Here is a 20,203-nt window from a genome sequence, read left to right as displayed (position 1 = left end):
ACACACGTGACGTTGCTTACAAGTATCTAATAAAATCTGATTTAAATAACAGGATTGGGTATAATCACTTCCTCTCCTATCGAACTGTTGCAAGTACCCAATTGGATGCATGCAGCTGGAGAAGAAGATGATCAATGATGCACAGACACATAACCTCAGTGGCAGCTGGTCGATTATAAACAGGATGGCGCGTTTAAGTCGAGCTAAGTTTCTCTATATAAGTAAGCATGTTAATTAAAGTGATGTTCATTAAATACAACTGCGTATCGCATATCCAATTTCTTGAAATATAATTCTTTCTTGTCTACGCCTTTTACTTAACTTAGATTTATTATTTGTTTATGTATTTTATTGCAACCATGATATATTTTGTTTTGTGTACCTGGCAATTTCGATGCATAATCAGTTTGTTTATGTTCTACATGGCTACGCGCCGGCCTTTGTGTAAATAAGTATGTAATGAAGGAATTGAGATCCTTGTAATAGAATCTTTCTGAAAGAATATATAATGTGTCACTTATGAGAATAGATGCTTGATGGCCTTGGCTTACTCGATGAAATAAAATGGAAAATCAGTTGTTAACGTAAACTAGAGCCCCTGAATTAGACTTAACGTAAACAAATACCACGTTTTAACAACCAATCAGAATCGTAATACCCACACTACGTCACTTGCAGGTATCCCATTAGCGTCTTACATTTTTCAATCTTTACTAGTAGAATTATTTCTCGCTATTTTTTCCCAAACCTTATAATTTCGAATCTCTTATTACTTTTGAAAGACGATATTAGCATTCTATTTTGTTCACTTTTCGACAAATCATTTTTAGCTTCAAACATCTCTACTTATTTTGACGAAGTTTACTAAACTAACAGTAATATTCTGAACCATTTTTTCATTTATTATTAATTATAAATCTTTCCTTAACTTTTGGCGAAATTCTTTAGTACTACCATTTTAAACTATTTCTCATCCGTACATTATTAATTTCTCACCTCTTTATTGCTTTCAAGAAAGTTTACTGGAAATATTATACTGCTGTTTACTAGAATACTTCGCCCATACATTATTAAGTTTAAGTTCTACTTTAAAACTATATTTTTCTTGTATACTTTATCGTTACTTCGAAAAATTTGAAGAAACTGACGAGTTCTACTTTTATTAAATTTTCTAAAGACAAGCCTCAGATCTGTTTTGTTAGACAGAATTTCAGGTTAATATTTATAAAGAAATTGAATTTCTTTTCAATATACGTTTGATGTTAGTTTGGAAAATACATATAAAAAGTTTTTAGCTTCAAACAATTTTGAACACGGCTGTGATGAAAAAAATTATGAAGTAATTGACGAGATTGTATTTTTTTCTACTCTTTTGTAAATAGAATTTTGTATCTTTTATACAAACCTTGAAATAATGGTAATCATTGAATAACTATAATATTTGTCCACAAACAGAAACTGGGAAGAATACTGTAATCTAAATCCCTTTAGACCTAGACTTATAAAAGTTGAATTTCATAAATCTATTCCACATAAAATCGGGACAAAAAAAACGAAATAAAATACTATTTTGTTTTATGTAAAAATTATAACTAATGAGAAATTTAAAAACATAAGTAAATAAATTATAATAAATACAGTGAAAGGAATTTTCAGAATTATTCAAAAAGCTTATTTAAATGTACACTGAAGAAAAAAAGTATGTCAAAGCGATCAGAATATATAAAAATGTTTTTCTTTCTTAATATTTTGGTAAAATTAACAATAAATTACTGTTTTCTAATATGTGTTAAAATTTGAGTTTGGTAAAATTAAGTAATTTTATCATGATACCTTACCATAGAGCAGGGCATAAAAATTATTTATTGGATTAAATTAACTTTTATTATTGGATTAATTATTATTTTTACTAACTGTGCAATAATAACAAAAACCATAATTTCCGATAAACCGATGCCATATTATGAATTGCTTAAGTGCTGCATATTTTAATTTTATAACTATAATTAGTTTCTTTTTTAAGTCCAGAAATGTCAATGCCATACAAGTAAGGAAACTTGACAGGTTTCTTTCCTTGTGTAATAAAACTAACATAAAGGAAGACTTTTTTCTCAAATAACCTCTTAAAATTCTAATTCCTCTCATTGGTTTTATTCACGAAATGAGTGAAAAACAAGCAGTTTTCTCTTTTAGTTCACCGTTTTGTTTCATGTTTAAAAAAACTAGCATGTGTTATAAATTTTGGTGCTTCTTGAATGATAGCATTACTTGGATTTGCTGCACTTTAAAATGGTACTATGTTAAACTATATTACCATACTTTTCAAACTTGTTTATTTGATATTATTGCTCACTTTGAATGGAAATATCATTCACTTAAACACTTGGTTAAGATTGCTGACAGTTTGCTCCGTATTGTGGGTCAAAGAAGAACTAATATTACAGTTCAACGTTGAAATAATTTTTCTGAAGATGTAAATCATAAAATAAGGGTTAGTTTTAAATAAACATTGAAAATTTGTCTTAGGGTATTTCGTTTAGCTCACTTTATGTTCATAAATCTTCTTACATGCTCTGTAATGACAATATGCTGCAGACTGAATGATTAATATAAATTGGGAGCTTGCAACTCGAGAAGTGAAGTGAAGTGATTACACCTAACAACGGGGTTCAAATCAGATGTAAATGACGTCATGCGTATGCGTCGAACCTGATTGGTTTCAGAATCGACCGATGCCACGTTTTTATCTACGATTACGTCACTTACAGGTATCCAATTATAGTACGACTTATATCTGAAAAAAAGAAGTAAAATTGTACTGCAGTTACACTACATTCCACGTAAATTTAAAAAGTGTTTTTTCTTATGTTCAATACACTTATTTTAATCACTTATGCTTAATTAGCGGGTACAAGTGGTGTCACAGGAAACCACGTCGACGTCTTGACGTATTACGTCTTCTACGCAAGCCAGAAACGCAGATCTCTAAAAGCTTAGCTGAAGACGTAATACAGTGAGACGTTAACGTCGACGCTCAATGTGAACTAACTATCATTGAACAAAATCGAATTATTAGTTTTTAATAAGCATTTTCTTTAAATCAAAAATAAAATCAAGCCGAATAAGAACTGTTCTTAAAGCAAATTTAAATCACATAAAGTTAAACATACTAACCTGTCTGTAGTGATGACAGCTAATATGAAAATGGAAGCTTCACTACTCGTGGTTGAAATGAAACCGGCCACGTTACACTGCCAGCTATGACGCCAATTAGTTTCATGATGAATGTATTCTCCTCTAAAAATAACATCATAAGCAGCTATGACAAATAAGTAAACTGACATAAGAAGATCGGCCAATGAGAGATTCTTGATGTAGAAAGAGTGTACTTCATTTGGTTCTGCGAAGAGGAATCTTCCAACTAAGACAGCTACGTTCCCAAGTCCTGCTACAAATGCCACTAGCCACACGCTGACGCGAAGCACTACACTGTCCAGCAAATGAGCAATACTACTGATACCATCTCCTCTAGGCTCACACACGCGCACGTGTAAAGCCAAGGAACATAAATGAAAATCGTCAAAATATCTGCAAGAATAAGAACAAAATATCTATGAAATTCTTCACAAATATGAGCCTTATAATGAATAAAAGAAATGTATTTAGCGTCTCTTATTTTTACAAATTTCGTAGTTAAATAAAATCACTTTGGAATGTATAGTGAGCAAAAAAAAACTGACCACCCGAAATAACTTTAGATCTAATAAAAGGATTTTTACGGACTCATTCTTTATATTTTGAGGGAATGACCTCAAACATGCTAATTAATTAGTGTAGATGATATTTTAAGTAACGAAATTAAACACAAAAAACGTACTTTCTCTGAATAAAAATACCTTTTTTTCAACGGATTCGGGTTTTAAACCCCCCAAAATATAGGGGGTAGCCACAATCTGGGAAATATGATTCCCATAGTTTGGTCAGGAGAGCGATCCAAAATTTGAACCTCTTAATGTAAATTTTACTTGTTACGTATTACTTTTTGCATTTACTTTTCACTCTATCTAAAGAACTTTCTAAGCAAAGTCAAAAAATTTTGCACAGTCATAAAATTCATTTATCCAAAGATAATTCCATGCAAAAAATTATTTTAATTATTTTATTTAGTAATAGTCGAAAAAGATTTGAATTGCTCAGTATGCAATCTCTTACATCATATTAAAGTATTTAATTTTAAATGGCAAAATCCAAAATTTAAGCAAAAATGGTTGGATAGTTCCAGAGAAATTTAATTGTATGTATACGAGTTTTCTCGAAATTCTATTTCACTGAAAATATTCGACCAATTTCGCACAAATTTTGCACTTTGCCAGTTAAAATTGCATTCCTTAAAATGATGTAAAAAATTGTATACCTTACAGTTGAAAATTTTTTCGATTATTAGTAAACAAAATCTTGGGATAAACGTAATTGTGTGCAAAGTTTTTTAAATTCACTTAAGAAGTTGTCGAGGTAGGGGGAAATACGCAAAAAGTAAGATTGACAATTAAAGGGTCTAAACTTGGGATCTCTCTCTTAATCAAACTATGGGGACCATATTTCCCAGTTAGCGGCTAACCCCTATATTGTGATAATTAGAAATCCGAATTCGTCGACAAAAAGGTATGTTTATTCAGATAAAGTACGTTTCGCTCGTAAGTTTTTTTTTCCTCACTGTACATTGATGATAATGCGCGTGAAATAGAACTTGTTTCTGCGCTATGTGCATTTTGAACAGTTGTTACCTCAATAATAAGGAGTTTTTCTTTCAGAAACAAATAAATTAATAAAAAATTAGATTTAGGTGTTTAAAACGTAACGTTTGTAATAACTACATAAATAATAAAAATTTTAACAACTATTAATGTCAAATTTGAGCGCAGAAGACATTTATGTCTGTATCATTAGTGCATTATGAGCAAATATTAGCTCATTTTGTTTATTATTTCAAACTAAAATTGGACATCTCGCGTGTTTTTTGTTTTGTTTTATGTCTTAATTGTGACGATAACGAAAAATTAAAATTTAATGAATGTACTTTACTGCTTCACAAATGTTCGATATTTTAATCACAGCTTTACTCTTAAATCTTTTCTAAGCCGTATTATTTTCTAAATAAATTGTTGAGCAATAAATTGCAAATACAATAATTTGTGAATACATCTATACAATAAGTTATGATCATTTCTCTAACTAAAACAAATAATGCGTACATAATCTCAAACAATTCAGTTTAAAATGAAAATAAGAAAAATGTTTTTTATTTTTTATTCACGATTGTGAGTTTAATAACAGTTGGAATAATTAGTTCTTCTTACATGTAATCTAAAGAAGTCAATGGTTCAAATACCGTCTTTGTGATTCTTTTCAATTCATTTCTTTTAAAATCTCTAAAATAAAATAAAATATCTGAATTAGAATAAAACATTTATATTCATTAATATATAATTGTAGATAGCTAATTTTGTTCAACAATATTGCTCGTCCGCAAAATTTACGGGCTGTTGCCATATGACTTTTGTATTTTATGTATTTTATGCACTTTATGTATTTTATGTTCGTTAATGTTTTTACTTGGTTTTTAATAAACATTTACCCGTATGCCCTGAATTGGGGCAGGTCGAGGTAAATATTTTCATATTCATTAATATATTTATAATAAACATATTTTTGTTTATTAAATTCATATACAAAATTCTCACGTTCAAATAAGTGTTTTCATATTAAATAATAACTATTATCTGTATTTACACTATAATTACGTGAGATGACTCATTTTATCGGAAGTTGAAGAAGATTCTTTAAATTATCAATATTTTTAATTTTTTAAACAAAATGAGGCGAATTACGTCGAAAATTAGCGAAACGGAGAATTGCTTTAATCTCTGCGTTTAAGCAAATGCTGGTTAGTTCCATCAGAAAGTCCTCTACGAAGGCTATTTCAAATCTATGTTTGAAACAGGAGTTCACTTGTTTTCTGGGTTGTGTTCAAAATTGCAAAGTTATGGAGTTGAGCTTCGATACCTGTAAATCCAAAAATGGGATGGCTGTAAAAAGTCTGTCATGCTTATTTATGTAAAAAATGAATTGAAATATTTTTTAAATGGATAAGTTTTATTTGTAGATTTGGGTGATGATAGCGATTTCATTCTCTTTCTGCTTCTAGAATGCCCGAAATACTTTTTAAGATACATTAAATCAAGAAAAAAGTATCTTTATGATTGGACTAACCTGCATGAAGTTTTCATCGTCATGCCATGACCACATACGCTCTTACAAAAAACACCTACAATTGGCAGTTAGATTTCATAATTATTCTCTCAACATAAAAGAAAATTTGGAGGTAGAAAAAATGACCATCGTTGCCAAATGCTCGGAGAACTGAAACTTTCTAATTAAATAACTGTTAGAATTACTTAGCAATAATAATTGTCTATTTCTACATCATCATGAATTTAAGAGGCTAAAATTAAAGTATTACTGAAACTTACATTGACTCTAAACTGATCAATCCATTGAAAGTGTCCGGATCTATGTGCTTGATGTGATTTCCTTGTACATCTCTGGAAGTAAAACAAAAGCAAATACAATATATAATCTGCTTTAAATTTTCTAGTTAGAAAGTGATTATATTAAAGAATTTCTTACAATAAATGAACTTTTCGAACGATCATTTAAACTTTTAACCCCTTCCTTTTCGCTCTCGTGAAAATGACGGGGTGAGGTTTCGCCCTCTATTTCTCGCTCCCGTGTTATTTCCGGCCTGGGGTGTTCAGTAGTAACGCGCCAATAAGAATAAAACTAATTAATTTCCTTTGCCCAGAAAATTTTTTATTTCTCATTTTACACACCAGATAGCAGTACCAGGATATTTTCAAGGTAATTGTAGATAGTTAGAGAAGAGATGAAAACAATAAGAGATGTAAGAAGGAAAAGGACACTCGGTACTACTGTCCAGATTGTGACGTTAGCCTCTGTATCTCATACTTTGAAATTTATCGCACAAATAAAAAATTATTAATCTTTATACACGTAATATTACTAATATTACACGTAAGATTAATAAAATTCTTTTTGAATGTTTAAGACATATATTTTTAAAATTTTCCGTGCTTGCTGGAAAACCAATATTAAGACATAGTAACTCTGAATGTTGGCTTTTCCTAAAAATTTAATTTTTTAAAATTTAAAGCTAAAAACAAATCAAAAATTAAAAATGAATATATATATTGTTCATACACATATTTTTATATAATTTTCAGGGATTAAAAAAATAGGCACTTTTATGACCGTTTTCTGGAAAATTGACCTATCGTTAAGGGGTTACAAAAAATTCAAAAATTTAAAAGATGGAGTATAATTAAAAGAATTTAGGGAGAACTACTTATGGAGAATTAGCAACCATTTAAGTTGTTTAGTAATAAAAATGCAAAAATATTTTTCATAATTGTTGTACAGATAGAAAGAATTATTTTAAATAACTTTTGGGTTCTTGAGATTAATTTGTATAATTCATTAAAGCAAAATAATAAGATGTTCAATTTAATTGATGACAAGTTCACTAAAAATTTGCCACGAGCCAAGGATATAAATAAAAGTTTAAAAATATAACTTTTTGTTTAAACCTAGTTTGTTTCCATAGGGATTAAGACCAAATTAGTCTTAATAGTTCGTGTTCAGAGATTTTCATACTGAATCTTTCTGAGCACTACAAGATTCTATTTGTAAGTAAAATAACTTTAGTTTTACAAGTTGAGGAAAATATCATTACAACTAAACTATTATTTTATCGATCACGGTGTGGCATCAAAATGATTCGATAATTACAGCGTCAAAATAATTAGATAAGTGATTACGCAACTTTCAGCCGATGGCATCGGAGAAGTTGCTCAGAAAACTTCCCCTCCTGAACAAAATTAAATTATCCAATTACAAAATCCAATTAAAAAGAATATATAAAAGCAAATAAAAAAAGAACGGAGAGATAAGATTGATGAAGAAGTGCTTTTTTTTTTCTTTGTTAAAAAATATGTATATTTAGAGTTTAGAAGAAACTAATAAATTATTTAAAACTTTCGATATACGAAGATTATAAATATAATAGGAATTACAAAAACATTTAAACAAAATATAAATAAATAAATAAAAAATAACGTAAAAATGTTAAGAGCATAGAAGCAATAAAAGAAAAAAATTAAAAGTTTAGATAAAGTGAATGAATGAAATCTGAAAAATTTAGATGTCAACAAAGTAAAATTAGATGTAAATCAAAAGTGCTACCGAAATGAATCAATAAAATAATAGAATTAAAGAAAAAAAACTTACAACTTATAAAGTGTGCTCATGTTTCCAAAAGACGTTGAATGAAGAGCAGATATTTTGTTTTCAGAGATTGCCCTGTGAAAAAAAATATTCATTTAAAAAAGAAGGAATATTTGAAATAATGAAATCAAATAGTGGCATAGAGAAATGATTTTTATTTTTTTACATTACTTACAAAGTTTTTAAGCTTTTTAGACCAACCCAGTAGCTCATATGCACATATGTTAACTGGTTCCAAGACAGATATCTGGAAAAAAATTAATTTTAGAATGCTTATTTCAAAACAATTCAGATTTAATTTTAAATACACAATCTTGTATCACTTTCAGGGGTCTGTCCAGACATTTTGTGAAAGGTCCGTTTTTCGTGAAATTGTGAAAATATTACTCACATTCTTTCAACCAGGTCCGCTTTTATGAATTTGTGCAAATAGGGTCCGTTATTGCAACAACAAAAAAACTTTTTCAAGGAGTTTTTAAATTGTAAAGACATACAAGATTATGCTCAACACTGTAAAATTATAATTAAAGAACTTAAATTTTAAAAAATAAACAACAATTGCTGCTTCTAAATTAGAGATGCAACATACAAATATTTGGTATTTAGCGTATTACTGCTGAACGCAGAATATTCATTCCGGACGAATAATGGAAGAATCGTCTGCCGAAGACAAAACTGAATTAGTTTACATCCATCTTTGTTGTTTTCTACCCTGGGAAGGGTTTATTCGATTAACAAAATAATAATGAAGATAAACAAATTTGTGAAGGGTCCGATTAAAAGAAAAATCATTTTGTGAAGGGTCCGATTAAAAGAAAAATCATTTTGTGAAGGGTCCGTTTTTAAGTTAAAATATTTTGTGAAGGGTCCGTTTTCATGAAAAGATATTCTGTGAAGGGTCCGTTAACGGACCCAAATTTCTTCTAAACAGACCCCTGACTTTGTGTAAAAGAAAGATTAGCAGATAAGTTTTACAATGTGTCCCAAAATTCCCGCAAAAAGTAATTTTAATAGAAAACATATGTTTTAAATTTATATTTGAACAGTACGCAAAAAAATAAGTAAATAAAGATTAAAAACGGAAAGCCTGGAATAACTTTCAATGTAATGATCGGAATTTAACTACTAAGATTCAATCTTAATAGTTCACAGAATTTATCTGATATATGCCTTTTTTTCAATGGGATTAGATCCTCGAAAAATTTCAAACAGCTGCAATTTTTGAAATAATAAGGTTCCAATTGTTAAGAAAACAGATGGGTAAAAATTAAGAACCTTTTAATGTTAATTTAACTTTTTGCATATTTCGTGAACATTTTAAGAGGATCGAACAAGTTTTACACACAATTATAAAATTCGTTTATCAAAATAAAATAATACGCAAAAAAACGATGCCCAATAATTACTTATCATTTATTATTATTTTAATTTATAATAGTGGAACAAAATTTGAATTGTAAGGTAAGGAATACAAATTTTTATATAATTTTAAGGAATATGATTTTATATGGCAATATACATCATTTAAGCGCAATCGGTCAAATAGTTTCTGTGATATAAATTTTTTTTAACTCCTATTACTTAAACAATGTTAAAGCTAAAATTATTATTAAGAATTTATTTAAAATTTGATTTTACTAGAACCATTCGGAAAATGTCCTGAGGAGAGTAATATGATCTATTAATGACGGCAAATAGAGAATTAGGTCGAACCTAGAAATTGAGCAAATGATAAATGGAAAAAATATTGTTATCAAAATTCAGTGCTTCTCATGGCTTGGACAAAGGAGAGACAATGATTGCGGCTTGAAAAAGATCATCAACTGGACACCTATGGGAATCAGGCTCAATGGCCACCCAAGGAAAAGGTGGAAGGACGACATTATTAAAGACTTAAAAATAATGAAGATGGCGGGAGTAGTGAAAACAGAGAGCTGTATGGATTAGAAATGTGGAACAAGCTCACCAAGGGCTGTAGAGCTATAGAAGAAGGAGAAGAATAACCATTCTGCCATTTTCGTTCAAATTTTTTGTTTTGACGTTTGAAATCGCATAACTTAAAACTCAAAATTTTCGATCATTATTACTTAAAATGAAAAAATAAAAAATTATTATTAAAAATATTTTTTGCACAGTAATAGTAAAAGTTCTTGAGATATGGCGAAAGATGCAAAAAGTGAAATTAACATTAAGGGGTCCAAACTTTCGATCGCTCACCTGCCTAAGTTTTAGAAACCCTATTTCAGAACGCGGCTACCATCAAGTTTTTGAGTATTAGGAATCCAAATTCGTCGGGAAAAAAAGATATGTTTACACAGTAAAAGAACTTTTTGGTGTCTGGTTTCGAAACGTAAAATTTCATCGGCACTAATTAATTAATTTATTAAGGATTGTGCTGCAATCCTTAAGACTGCGTTTTAGTACGTGAAAATCCAAACTTTAGATTAAAAGTTACCCAGGGTGTCCTTTCTTTTCGTGCACTGTTCAATTTTAATGATGATTATAAACTATAAAGTATGGAGAAATATATGGAATATCATATTACGTAAATGATATCCATGTTTTAAATTGACAATTAGCATTTTCAGTCAAAATTTTAGGTATCAATTGCATAAATGTAGTTAAATTTCATTGAGTCAGCGCTCAGTTTCTTCTTTCAAGGCGTGGGTGGCTTGTGATTTTGTTCTCATGTATCTTAGATTTAGGAATTTTGTGCAAAAAACGAGTGTTCTGGATGAGTTGGTTTAGATAAATTGAGTGGTTTAGACGGGAACTTGTGATAAACAAACCGAAACATTGCCTAATTAAGAAATGTCTAAAAATGTTTATAAACTGTTCAACAAATGGTGCCATTTTCAAATCTGCTTGAATTTTGGGACAGCCCTAATTTGTAAAAAAAAATCATAATAAAGGCTAGTTAAAAATACTTACAACATTTCTAAATTTGAAAGTTTCTGAAACACTGATTTTGTAATACCTGTGAGCTGATTGTGATCCAAAAACCTAAAAGATATTTTTAATAAAGAGGCAAATGAATTATATTTATTTTAAAGTAAACTGCAAACAAATCATCGCTAAAGCTAAAAATAATTCACAAAAAACGCTATTAACAGTCAAGACAAAATTTTAAAGAAATTTCCCTCACATATTAACAAGAGAAAAACAATCATATTCTTCAAAACATTACTCTGCAAAAGTTTTATACGTGATTTGTTAGCATTTTATTATAACAACACACTGCGATAACTTTTACGAAAAATGAATGGCTAAAAAAGGAAGAGAGATAATATTTTTTGAATGGCAGTTGCAATATTCTGAAAATTAGCAAAGTTATGATCCTGGAAATATTGAATTTTTTATTGCAAGAAGAAAATTCATTAAGAAAAGCGCACTCATTATTTTTTAATATTCAAGATTTTCAATGAATTGTAATATTTGGTAGCATAAACATTCTGTTAAAATTTATTTTTGGGATAATCTTTTTTTTAAATCTAGCGAAATTAAGGCAAACTTTGTAAAAGTTTGATAATTTACATTTGTTCGCTAATTTCGATATTATGCTTTTGATTTCGACTATGCATTCTTACGACTTTGCAATACAAAAGGATTTAAAAAAAGGATTTTTGAGGGAATATACTAACCCACATTTGCCTTACTGATGTAGAGAAAAACAATATAAACTTCCTCTCGAGACTCTAACACAATATCTGCTGTTATTGAATGCGTTTTTGAAACATCCCTGTGTCATTTTTAAGTGGAAATCAACATATGAATCATACCCCAGCCCTCCCTAGGACGTGAACCACCATTTATTTAATTTATTCAACATTAAGTGTATGTTCAAAATCTTTCGAAACCATTAGCATTAGATTTTACCCTAGTATAATTAGTGCAAAATAATTATTCTTCAACAAAAACTTAAAGTTATGTAACAAAAACTACATAAAAACAAAATTATAACAATATTGTACTTATTTTTATAAAGTTTCGCTTAGATTTTGTGACCGCGCATTCGCCTACTATTAGTCTTGATTGTAGTATTAGCATTCATTAATTAACACATAAGTATAGAAAATGTTCAAGTAAACAAAAGAATATATCGCTTGAAAAAGTTGCAGTTATCTATAAAACTTCGTATAGTTATATTTTTGAATACTTCAGTGATGATCATTATAAAACACATCAATCGAAAATATTAAATTCAAAAGAACATTTTAAAAGAACATTAAGCATAAAAATCATTGCCAAAAAAGAAACTTACAATATTTTTAAATTGACTAGACTATCAAATACACCGGATGGGAGATCCTTTAAGAAACAGTGCCGGAGATCCCTGTAAAAAAATAAATGAATTTTAAAAATAAATATTTATACCTTCAGAAAATGTTTACGTTTACGTGTTTAAAAATAGTTACAAACAATTTAGCATAATTTTTTCATTAATCTTTGTGGCATATACTACGCTAGAAAAAATGTGAAATTTCAAGATTTTATATTTACAAGTTTGTGTGCTTTTTTTAAGTTTACAAACTTGTTCTTTGAATTTTGCAATTTGTGACAGGGGCGATTCCACGAAAAGTGGTCCTGAGTGACTAAATTTTCAAAATTATCGTAAAATCAAAAATGACACAATTTCGGAATCTAGAAGATGTACATTTTTTAATAGTTAAGATAGTTTTTTGAATTACAAAAAATATTTATGTGAATTCTAACAAAAGGTGGAACACTATGAATTTTAACAGGAGTTCTCTTCTTTGTTATGCTATATTCCAATGCAGTTCTTAAAATATTAAAGAGCAATAAAATAGTTTTTAGTAATAAATATAACTATTTTACTCTTTTATCATTGCTTAATGTATTTTTTTAATTTGGCCTAAATTTTTTTGCTTGTTTGAAGGTCGATTAATCAAGATAGTCTAATTTCCCAGTAACACACGTAACATAATTTTGCATTTTTTTCTGTAAAAACTTTAGTAAAGAAGAAAATGTAAAAATTTTTTGTTTTATAAATTAAGAAGGCAAGATATGCAACGGAAAAAATTCTCGAATTAAAACTGCCAATAGTTAAAATTTTATAATTAATTTTATTCAAGGTAACACACGTAACGAAAAGTTACGCGCGTTACTGTTATGTGTGTTAGAGGTACTTATACACTTTAATTATTTATTTATTTTCAATAAAAGATTTAAATCATGTTCGGACATTTTTTATAACCGCCACGCAACTTCAATGCCACAAATACGGAATTGTAAGATTGTGGTTTTTTGTAAAATAAGGTCGGTATAAGCATTAATAAAAAAACAGCATAATAAGACGATGATTTTGAAACTTTTGGAAATTGTTTTCCCAAACTTCTATTTGTTATACGTTTATGTTTAAGTAGAATATTTCGACTGCATTTGCTAGATTATTATAAAATGGATAAGCTTGAAATAGTGTCCTTATCTGGATTTAAAAGAATAAGAAGATGAAGAAAAAAAGAAAAGAGCATAAGATTCTGCACTTCAAAGGAAAGAAATAAGGAAATAATGAAAGTTAGACTTGAACTTTCAAAATAGATTGATAATGATGTAAAAGGTTCACCACTAAGTATTTCAGATGAACTTAATTATTAATAAATGGATTTTCTCCAAAAGTTAGATTGTTTATACTATGCTTGTATTGAAACAAGAGCTGGTTCTCTGGATTATTACGGGGAAAAACGGGCAATAAAACGAAAGAACTATCTAACAATGTTTCTAAGAGAGGCTTATACTGATTTTTGTCAGTTGCATCCTAAACATTGTTTAATTTTCCATATTTAGTGCTTTATGACTGAAAAATTTATTGCTACTGTAAAACTTAGAATCAAAACAAATATCATGAAATTTTTATTCTTTAATTGGAAGGTTAAAATTAAGTTTATGACAATACATGGTGATGGTAGAAGTATTTATGTATATAAAGTAAAAGAAATTTTGGATCTAATTGTTGGAAGGGGGCTTCTGATACTTACAAAAATTTCTCATTGCTTGTTATAGGTTTCTAACCATCATTTATTGTAGTTTGGTAACGATGAGAAAAAGATGACAATAGCTCACAATAAAATATATATAATGGCAAATGTGCAAGAAGAATGTTTTGAAATAACTCTTGAAAATTGGACTAACTTTCAATAATACGTAAGAGTTAAAAGAATCCGAGGTGATACTCTCCAAACAAACATATCTAGCATTAAAACCAGGGAAATTCAAGTTGACTTTGCAGAGACATATTCTTTTGAATATCAAAACGAATTTCAATCAGCATCATGCTATCCAGCCACAGTTCCGTTATTCACAGCAGCTGTTGTCTTAGACGATACTCTCCTAAAGAGTTTAAAATAGAGTCCTTTACAATATTTTCCTAAGGCAAAGACAAAGGTGAAACAATGTCTACACTTTTATTTTAAGACTGTTTAAAAACGATTCTACTTCAGAAGATGAGCTAACAGAAACCTTCTATAGTAATAAGTCAAGTTAAGAATTTAAAAATAAATATATGGTTGAATTATTTCATATTTTGTCAATCAAAATATAAAAAAAGAAATTAATTTGGAAATATTTTACGATATCACATGCAGAAGTTCCTTCTATGGGATAGATGTGTAGTACAAAATCTTGAAAGCGAAACAAAAAGCAAAGTTATTTATATCATTGTGTTGTTATACAAAAAAATTTATTTGCTATCCAGTGTTGTTTGCAAAGCTAACCAATCAACTCATGCCTAATACAACAGTATTATATATTAGCGAAAAGGAAATAAAGATATTAATTGAAAAGATCAATACATGGCAACGGTAATACAAAGCATAAAATCTATGCATAAGTATCGTTAGATACTTGAATAAGATGCATAGATGCACATTGTGGCACACAAATAGTCAGTAAGTCAATTTCTGTTCCCTCCTGATCAGAAGTGCGCCTATAACTGAAATTAAAACGACATATGCTCTATCTCGGGAACATTATTGACGCAAATGCACATGCTTGTAAACTTAAAATGCAATATTTGCATAAAATAATTGGAAAATATGCATATTTTTGTTTCCAAACAGAAATGATTTTGAAGGAATAGATGTGCCTAGGATTTGCTATGTTTTACTCTCTAAACCAGTATAAAGAAGGGCTACAACCATCTTTCCAGACCATTAACTATTTTATTTGCTAAAATAAATTGTTTTTCTTCTGCTAAATTAAAATAAATAAATGTTTTAGTGCAACATTTATGACTTCTCAGTTGAAATATTCACAGAGGGTAACACACGTAACGTTCAGTTAACACACGTAACGCACCAATTTCACCAAAATAAAGAAGTTTTTACTGTTGCAAGAAATTTTTAAAAATCACTAAACACAGCTTCGATATTGTATCTCTCTATAAAAGAAAATATCTTAATTTTTTGCCTTTATACTTCACAGAATTAAATGAATCTATTCAAAGTTTCAAATATCTAGCATTATAAAGGGTAACACACGTAACAAAATTTCAGAAATTTTTTTTTTCAACATCAATTTAATTTGCGCCTTCAATCTTCGTTTTGTAAACTTACAACACATATAGATTTAACAACAAATTAAGAAAAACATAAAAAATATCTAACAAGTTTATTATAATAAGTGTTAAAGTTGAAATATGTCGTGTAAAAGTAACACACGTAACGAAAGAATCGCCCACAGACGGAAATTTTTTTTTCTACCTCTGTCTACTGAGTGTACCAAAATTTATTTGATATTTGAGAAATCAATTAAATAAAAACTGGAGAAGATAAAAATTTATTGTTTGCTACTTTCATAAGAGGCGGGATGGAGTCCCATGGAGATTCTACTACACATTTTTTTTACAATTTTACAATTAGTTAAAGTTCTTGAACAATGACACAGATGGCAATACAACAAAAACTCACAAAATTCTCTACAATGAGATCATGTTAAAATAATTTAATTCCGATGGCAGGCAAAAATAGTTGTCATCAGTAGTGCCATAAGCCAAACAGTCATTTTTTTGTTAGTGAATATTGATTGAAGTAAAATTATTGAAATTTATAAAAAATGTTACAAATAATAAAATTCTCACAATGTTTCCAAATTCTGTAATCCTTTAAAAGCTCCCTCTGATAACACTGTGATAGGATTATAAGACAAATCCCTAAAAAGAAAAATGTGTTTTAAAATTATTAACGATTAAAATCACAGAGAACTATTACTAGTTCATTTTTTTATTTATTGCTAAAGATAGTTAAAACATTGTAAAACAGACATTTGCCAGAAAATAACAAAGAAAATAATATGCAATTGATAACATTAATTGAACTTTTAACGAAAATAAACGGAAATCAGAATATGCATGCTACAAGTTACAGCAGTTAAATCCTCTTAACCTGAGTTGTCAATGAAAAATTCTGTTGATTAGAAGTTTTTTTTTTTACAAAATAATCATAATATTTTATTTCACAAGTAAACTTAAGTCAGCCATTCTAATTATCCTTTTTAATCTTCGACATTCGCTCATTCAAATATCACGCATTATAAGATTAAACGATTTCTATTTAGATTAATCCTACACAAAACTAATAATAGTATCTCCACCACATTATATTACAAACATTTTTTGCGTTTCTTAAGTACCATTTGGAGTACTATGCACATCTAACATATTCACTTTATTTTTGTTAAACGCAAGTTAAGTTCTGTATTTTTAAACAAGTTTGACTCCATTTAACAAAAATAATCCCTCTTTATTAACGTAATTTTCCTCATGAAATTGCATTTCGAAAAATATCATCAATAATCGGTGATTTTAATTGGATCTGAGCTTCATTGTCTCAATAAACTCTCAAATACCACAAGTCAACTTTTATGTTAATTCTGTTCAAATATTACCAATACCAGGGTTACATAACAGTAGTACTTAAGAAATTAAAAAGATGTTTGCAAATATAAAGGAAGTAAATCTATTTTAAAATTCCGCTAATCACCTTATTATTTTGTCAGTTCAAAAGAGAAAAACACAGATTTAAATCTCGGATATTCAGACTTTAATTCAAAAGTAAGAGCTAAGAAAGTAGCATTAACAAACTCTATGTTCCTTAGATATACGATATTAAGGCTCAAGATATTTTTATAATAAATAATTTGTTTACACTATTTGAATAAATAAAGATGGTTATAGTTTCAGTTCTTGATAGTTTTGTTTGTATTTTATTTGTATTTCAATATTATCTAACAGAACCTGAAAAGTCAGGTATCCTTTTATCATATCAGGTATTCTTAAGACTTGTAAGTGATGGTATCTCTAAATGCACATACTTTTATAAATACCATCCTATAAAATATTTGCAGACTCTTAGACAAAAAGTAAATAATAAATTGCACTTTCCAAAAGGTTTTAAAAGTAATATTCAAGGAATATGAAAATATACAGGGTGTTTATTAAGTCCCGGACCCATTTTGATGTTTAATAACTCATAAAATAATAAAGATATATTAAAATTAATAACATAAATGGTTAGATAGACTCAAAAAGTTTCATGACCCTTGTCAATGAACTTCCACGTGTGTCCCCTTCGTCGCGCGGAGAATATCAAGTCGATAGTCAATTTCACGCCAGGTAACGGCAAGAGGCTACTGTGGTTGTAATTCTGGCATTTCATGTTTCTGGCATTGTTAATCGCCATAATGTGCGCATATGGGGATCTGAAAACCCCCATGAATACCGTGAGACACAAAGGGATTCCCCAAAGGTTAATGTGTGGTGTGGACTAATGCACGACCGAGTCATTGGGCCTTTATATTTTACAGAAAAGACAGTCTCATCAGTCGTATACTTAGACATGTTGGAAAACTTCGTATTTCCACAACTAGAAGAGCTTCAACCGCATGTCTTTTTGCAACAAGATGTTGCACCACCTCATTGGGGTATCATCGTTCATAGTTCTTTGAATGACTATTTTCCAGAAAGATGGATTGGGCGAGGAGGTCCATTCCTTGGCCACCCAGATCACCTGATATACTGCCGCTGGACTTTTTTCTTTGGGGATTTGTAAAGGACAATGTTTACAGGAGGATCGTGTCGAACGTTGATGACCTAAAAGCCAGAATTACAACCGCAATAGCCTCTGTGGATGCCGACATGTTTGCCGCTACCTGGCATGAAATTGACTATTAACTTGATATTCTCCGTGCGACGAAGGAAAGTTCATTGACAAGGGTCATGAAACTTCTTGAGTCTATCTAACTATTTATGATTTTAATTTTAATCTATCTTTATTATTTTATGAGTCATTAAACATCAAAATGGGTCCGGGACTTTATAAATACCCTGTATATCATCCGAATATCCTTAATCAATATGGAGGAATGTGCTATTAAAAACGCCAAAATATCAGTTCTGTTTATGGAAGAAAATGAGAGGAAGTGGAAGGTGATTATCGGTTAGTAATCCACCTGATTTCGATGATTTTAATCCCATCTTCAACTGACTAAAATATTATTTTTTGACCTTCAAAAGGCTGATCAATTAACATTCATTATTGACAAGAATTCCAAAATGAGATGATGTAAATATATTCCTGTGTGTCATCCATATTCAAAGAGTGATGCGTTTTAGAAAAATAATTAAATCAACATATAACTGTAGTGTATACATTTAAAGCATTGTAGGAAGTTAAACTTTTATAAAACTTACAAGAAATTAAGCTGCGAATTTGATTCCATAGTTCCTTCACTGATACCATTGATTTCGTTGTTTGTAAGGTATCTAAGCACAATAAAAGATTATTTATATAATATATAAAAGCAAGTAACATAGATTACATCAAAAATTAATTAAAAGTAAACGATAGCATATTATAAACCAAGGAAAATTGCAAATTTATTCATTGTATATGAATATTTGGAGAAATTTGCTTTCGTGGAGAACTCATGATAGAACTAACCCGCAGTTGCGTTATATGAAGAGAAAAACTACGAAAATTTCCCACGGTTAGGGGACTCCAACCCATGATACGTCTACCACTGTGTAATTTAACAACGAAAGTTCTAATATTAGAAAAAACTACACAATTACTGCAATGAAAATTTATAAAACCGTGGTGGCCCAGAGTATAGAGCGCTCGCCTCCTAATGTGGTGACTCAGTTTCGAATTTCAGCGGCGGCTGGTCGGTAAGAATTTTGCATCCAGCTCGCACTAGCCACATTGCTAAAGTAAGACATCCACAGTGGTAGACGGATCATTGGTTTTAATATCCTTGCTGCCAGTTTAAACATAAGAGGTTTTCGTGGTTTTCATATTCATCTAACGCAAATATGGGTTAGTTCCATAAAAAAAGTCCTGTATGAATGATAGTTTCTCTCAATGCTTAATCCAGAAGCTCCTTTGGTTGTGTTCAAAGGGCTGTTGAATTGAACACTGGTTGTCATAAACTCAGAATTGGGTCGACTGTTCAACGCTGGATAGGAAATAAAATGGAAATTTATAACACCGTCTTACACACATTTAAGGGATGTTGTAAAAAAAGGTATTGAATGCTAATAAAATATTCCCAAATGGCTAAAAAAATAATAGATCAAAATAAATAATTGGAAATTAATCAATTTTAGTAAAAATTTTACAATAAATCACTTTTAAATATTTTATAAATAGAGGAAACAATAATGTACTTACAAGTTTTTTAGAGAGGGCAAATTTTTGAATGCATCCTTGTTTATAAGCGTAACCTTTGAGCCTTTCAAGATTCTAAAACAAAATGACACTGTTAACGTTCGTATCAAAAATTATTTGTATAAATTATGGTTGTTTTAACACTTCAACGCAGAACTTAA

At 29.4% G+C, this 20,203-nt stretch overlaps 1 protein-coding gene across 6 annotated transcripts in view; it reads right to left on the bottom strand.

Annotated features, from left to right (window-relative positions):
* The window catches only part of LOC107437138 (uncharacterized), a 175,716-nt gene that overhangs the window by 10,139 nt on the left and 145,374 nt on the right, over positions 1-20,203 (bottom strand). For all 6 annotated transcript variants that reach the window (XM_087159760.1, XM_087159757.1, XM_087159762.1 and 3 more), the window contains 10 exons: positions 20,046-20,117; positions 19,067-19,138; positions 16,457-16,528; positions 12,623-12,694; positions 11,293-11,364; positions 8,537-8,608; positions 8,365-8,436; positions 6,531-6,602; positions 5,358-5,429; positions 3,175-3,588 (listed from right to left, as the gene is read on the bottom strand). In XM_087159760.1, coding sequence (XP_087015886.1) covers positions 3,175-3,588; positions 5,358-5,429; positions 6,531-6,602; positions 8,365-8,436; positions 8,537-8,608; positions 11,293-11,364; positions 12,623-12,694; positions 16,457-16,528; positions 19,067-19,138; positions 20,046-20,117 — 1,062 coding nt within the window. The remainder of the gene's footprint in view (positions 1-3,174; positions 3,589-5,357; positions 5,430-6,530; positions 6,603-8,364; positions 8,437-8,536; positions 8,609-11,292; positions 11,365-12,622; positions 12,695-16,456; positions 16,529-19,066; positions 19,139-20,045; positions 20,118-20,203) is intronic.

The sequence above is a fragment of the Parasteatoda tepidariorum genome, chromosome 3, assembly GCF_982258835.1.
Source record: "Parasteatoda tepidariorum strain Cologne lab strain chromosome 3, Ptep-v5.0, whole genome shotgun sequence".
Classification (NCBI taxonomy): Eukaryota; Metazoa; Arthropoda; class Arachnida; order Araneae; family Theridiidae; genus Parasteatoda; species Parasteatoda tepidariorum.
Note: the sequence above shows the minus strand (reverse complement) of the source record. Positions and strands in the feature narration are given on the sequence as shown.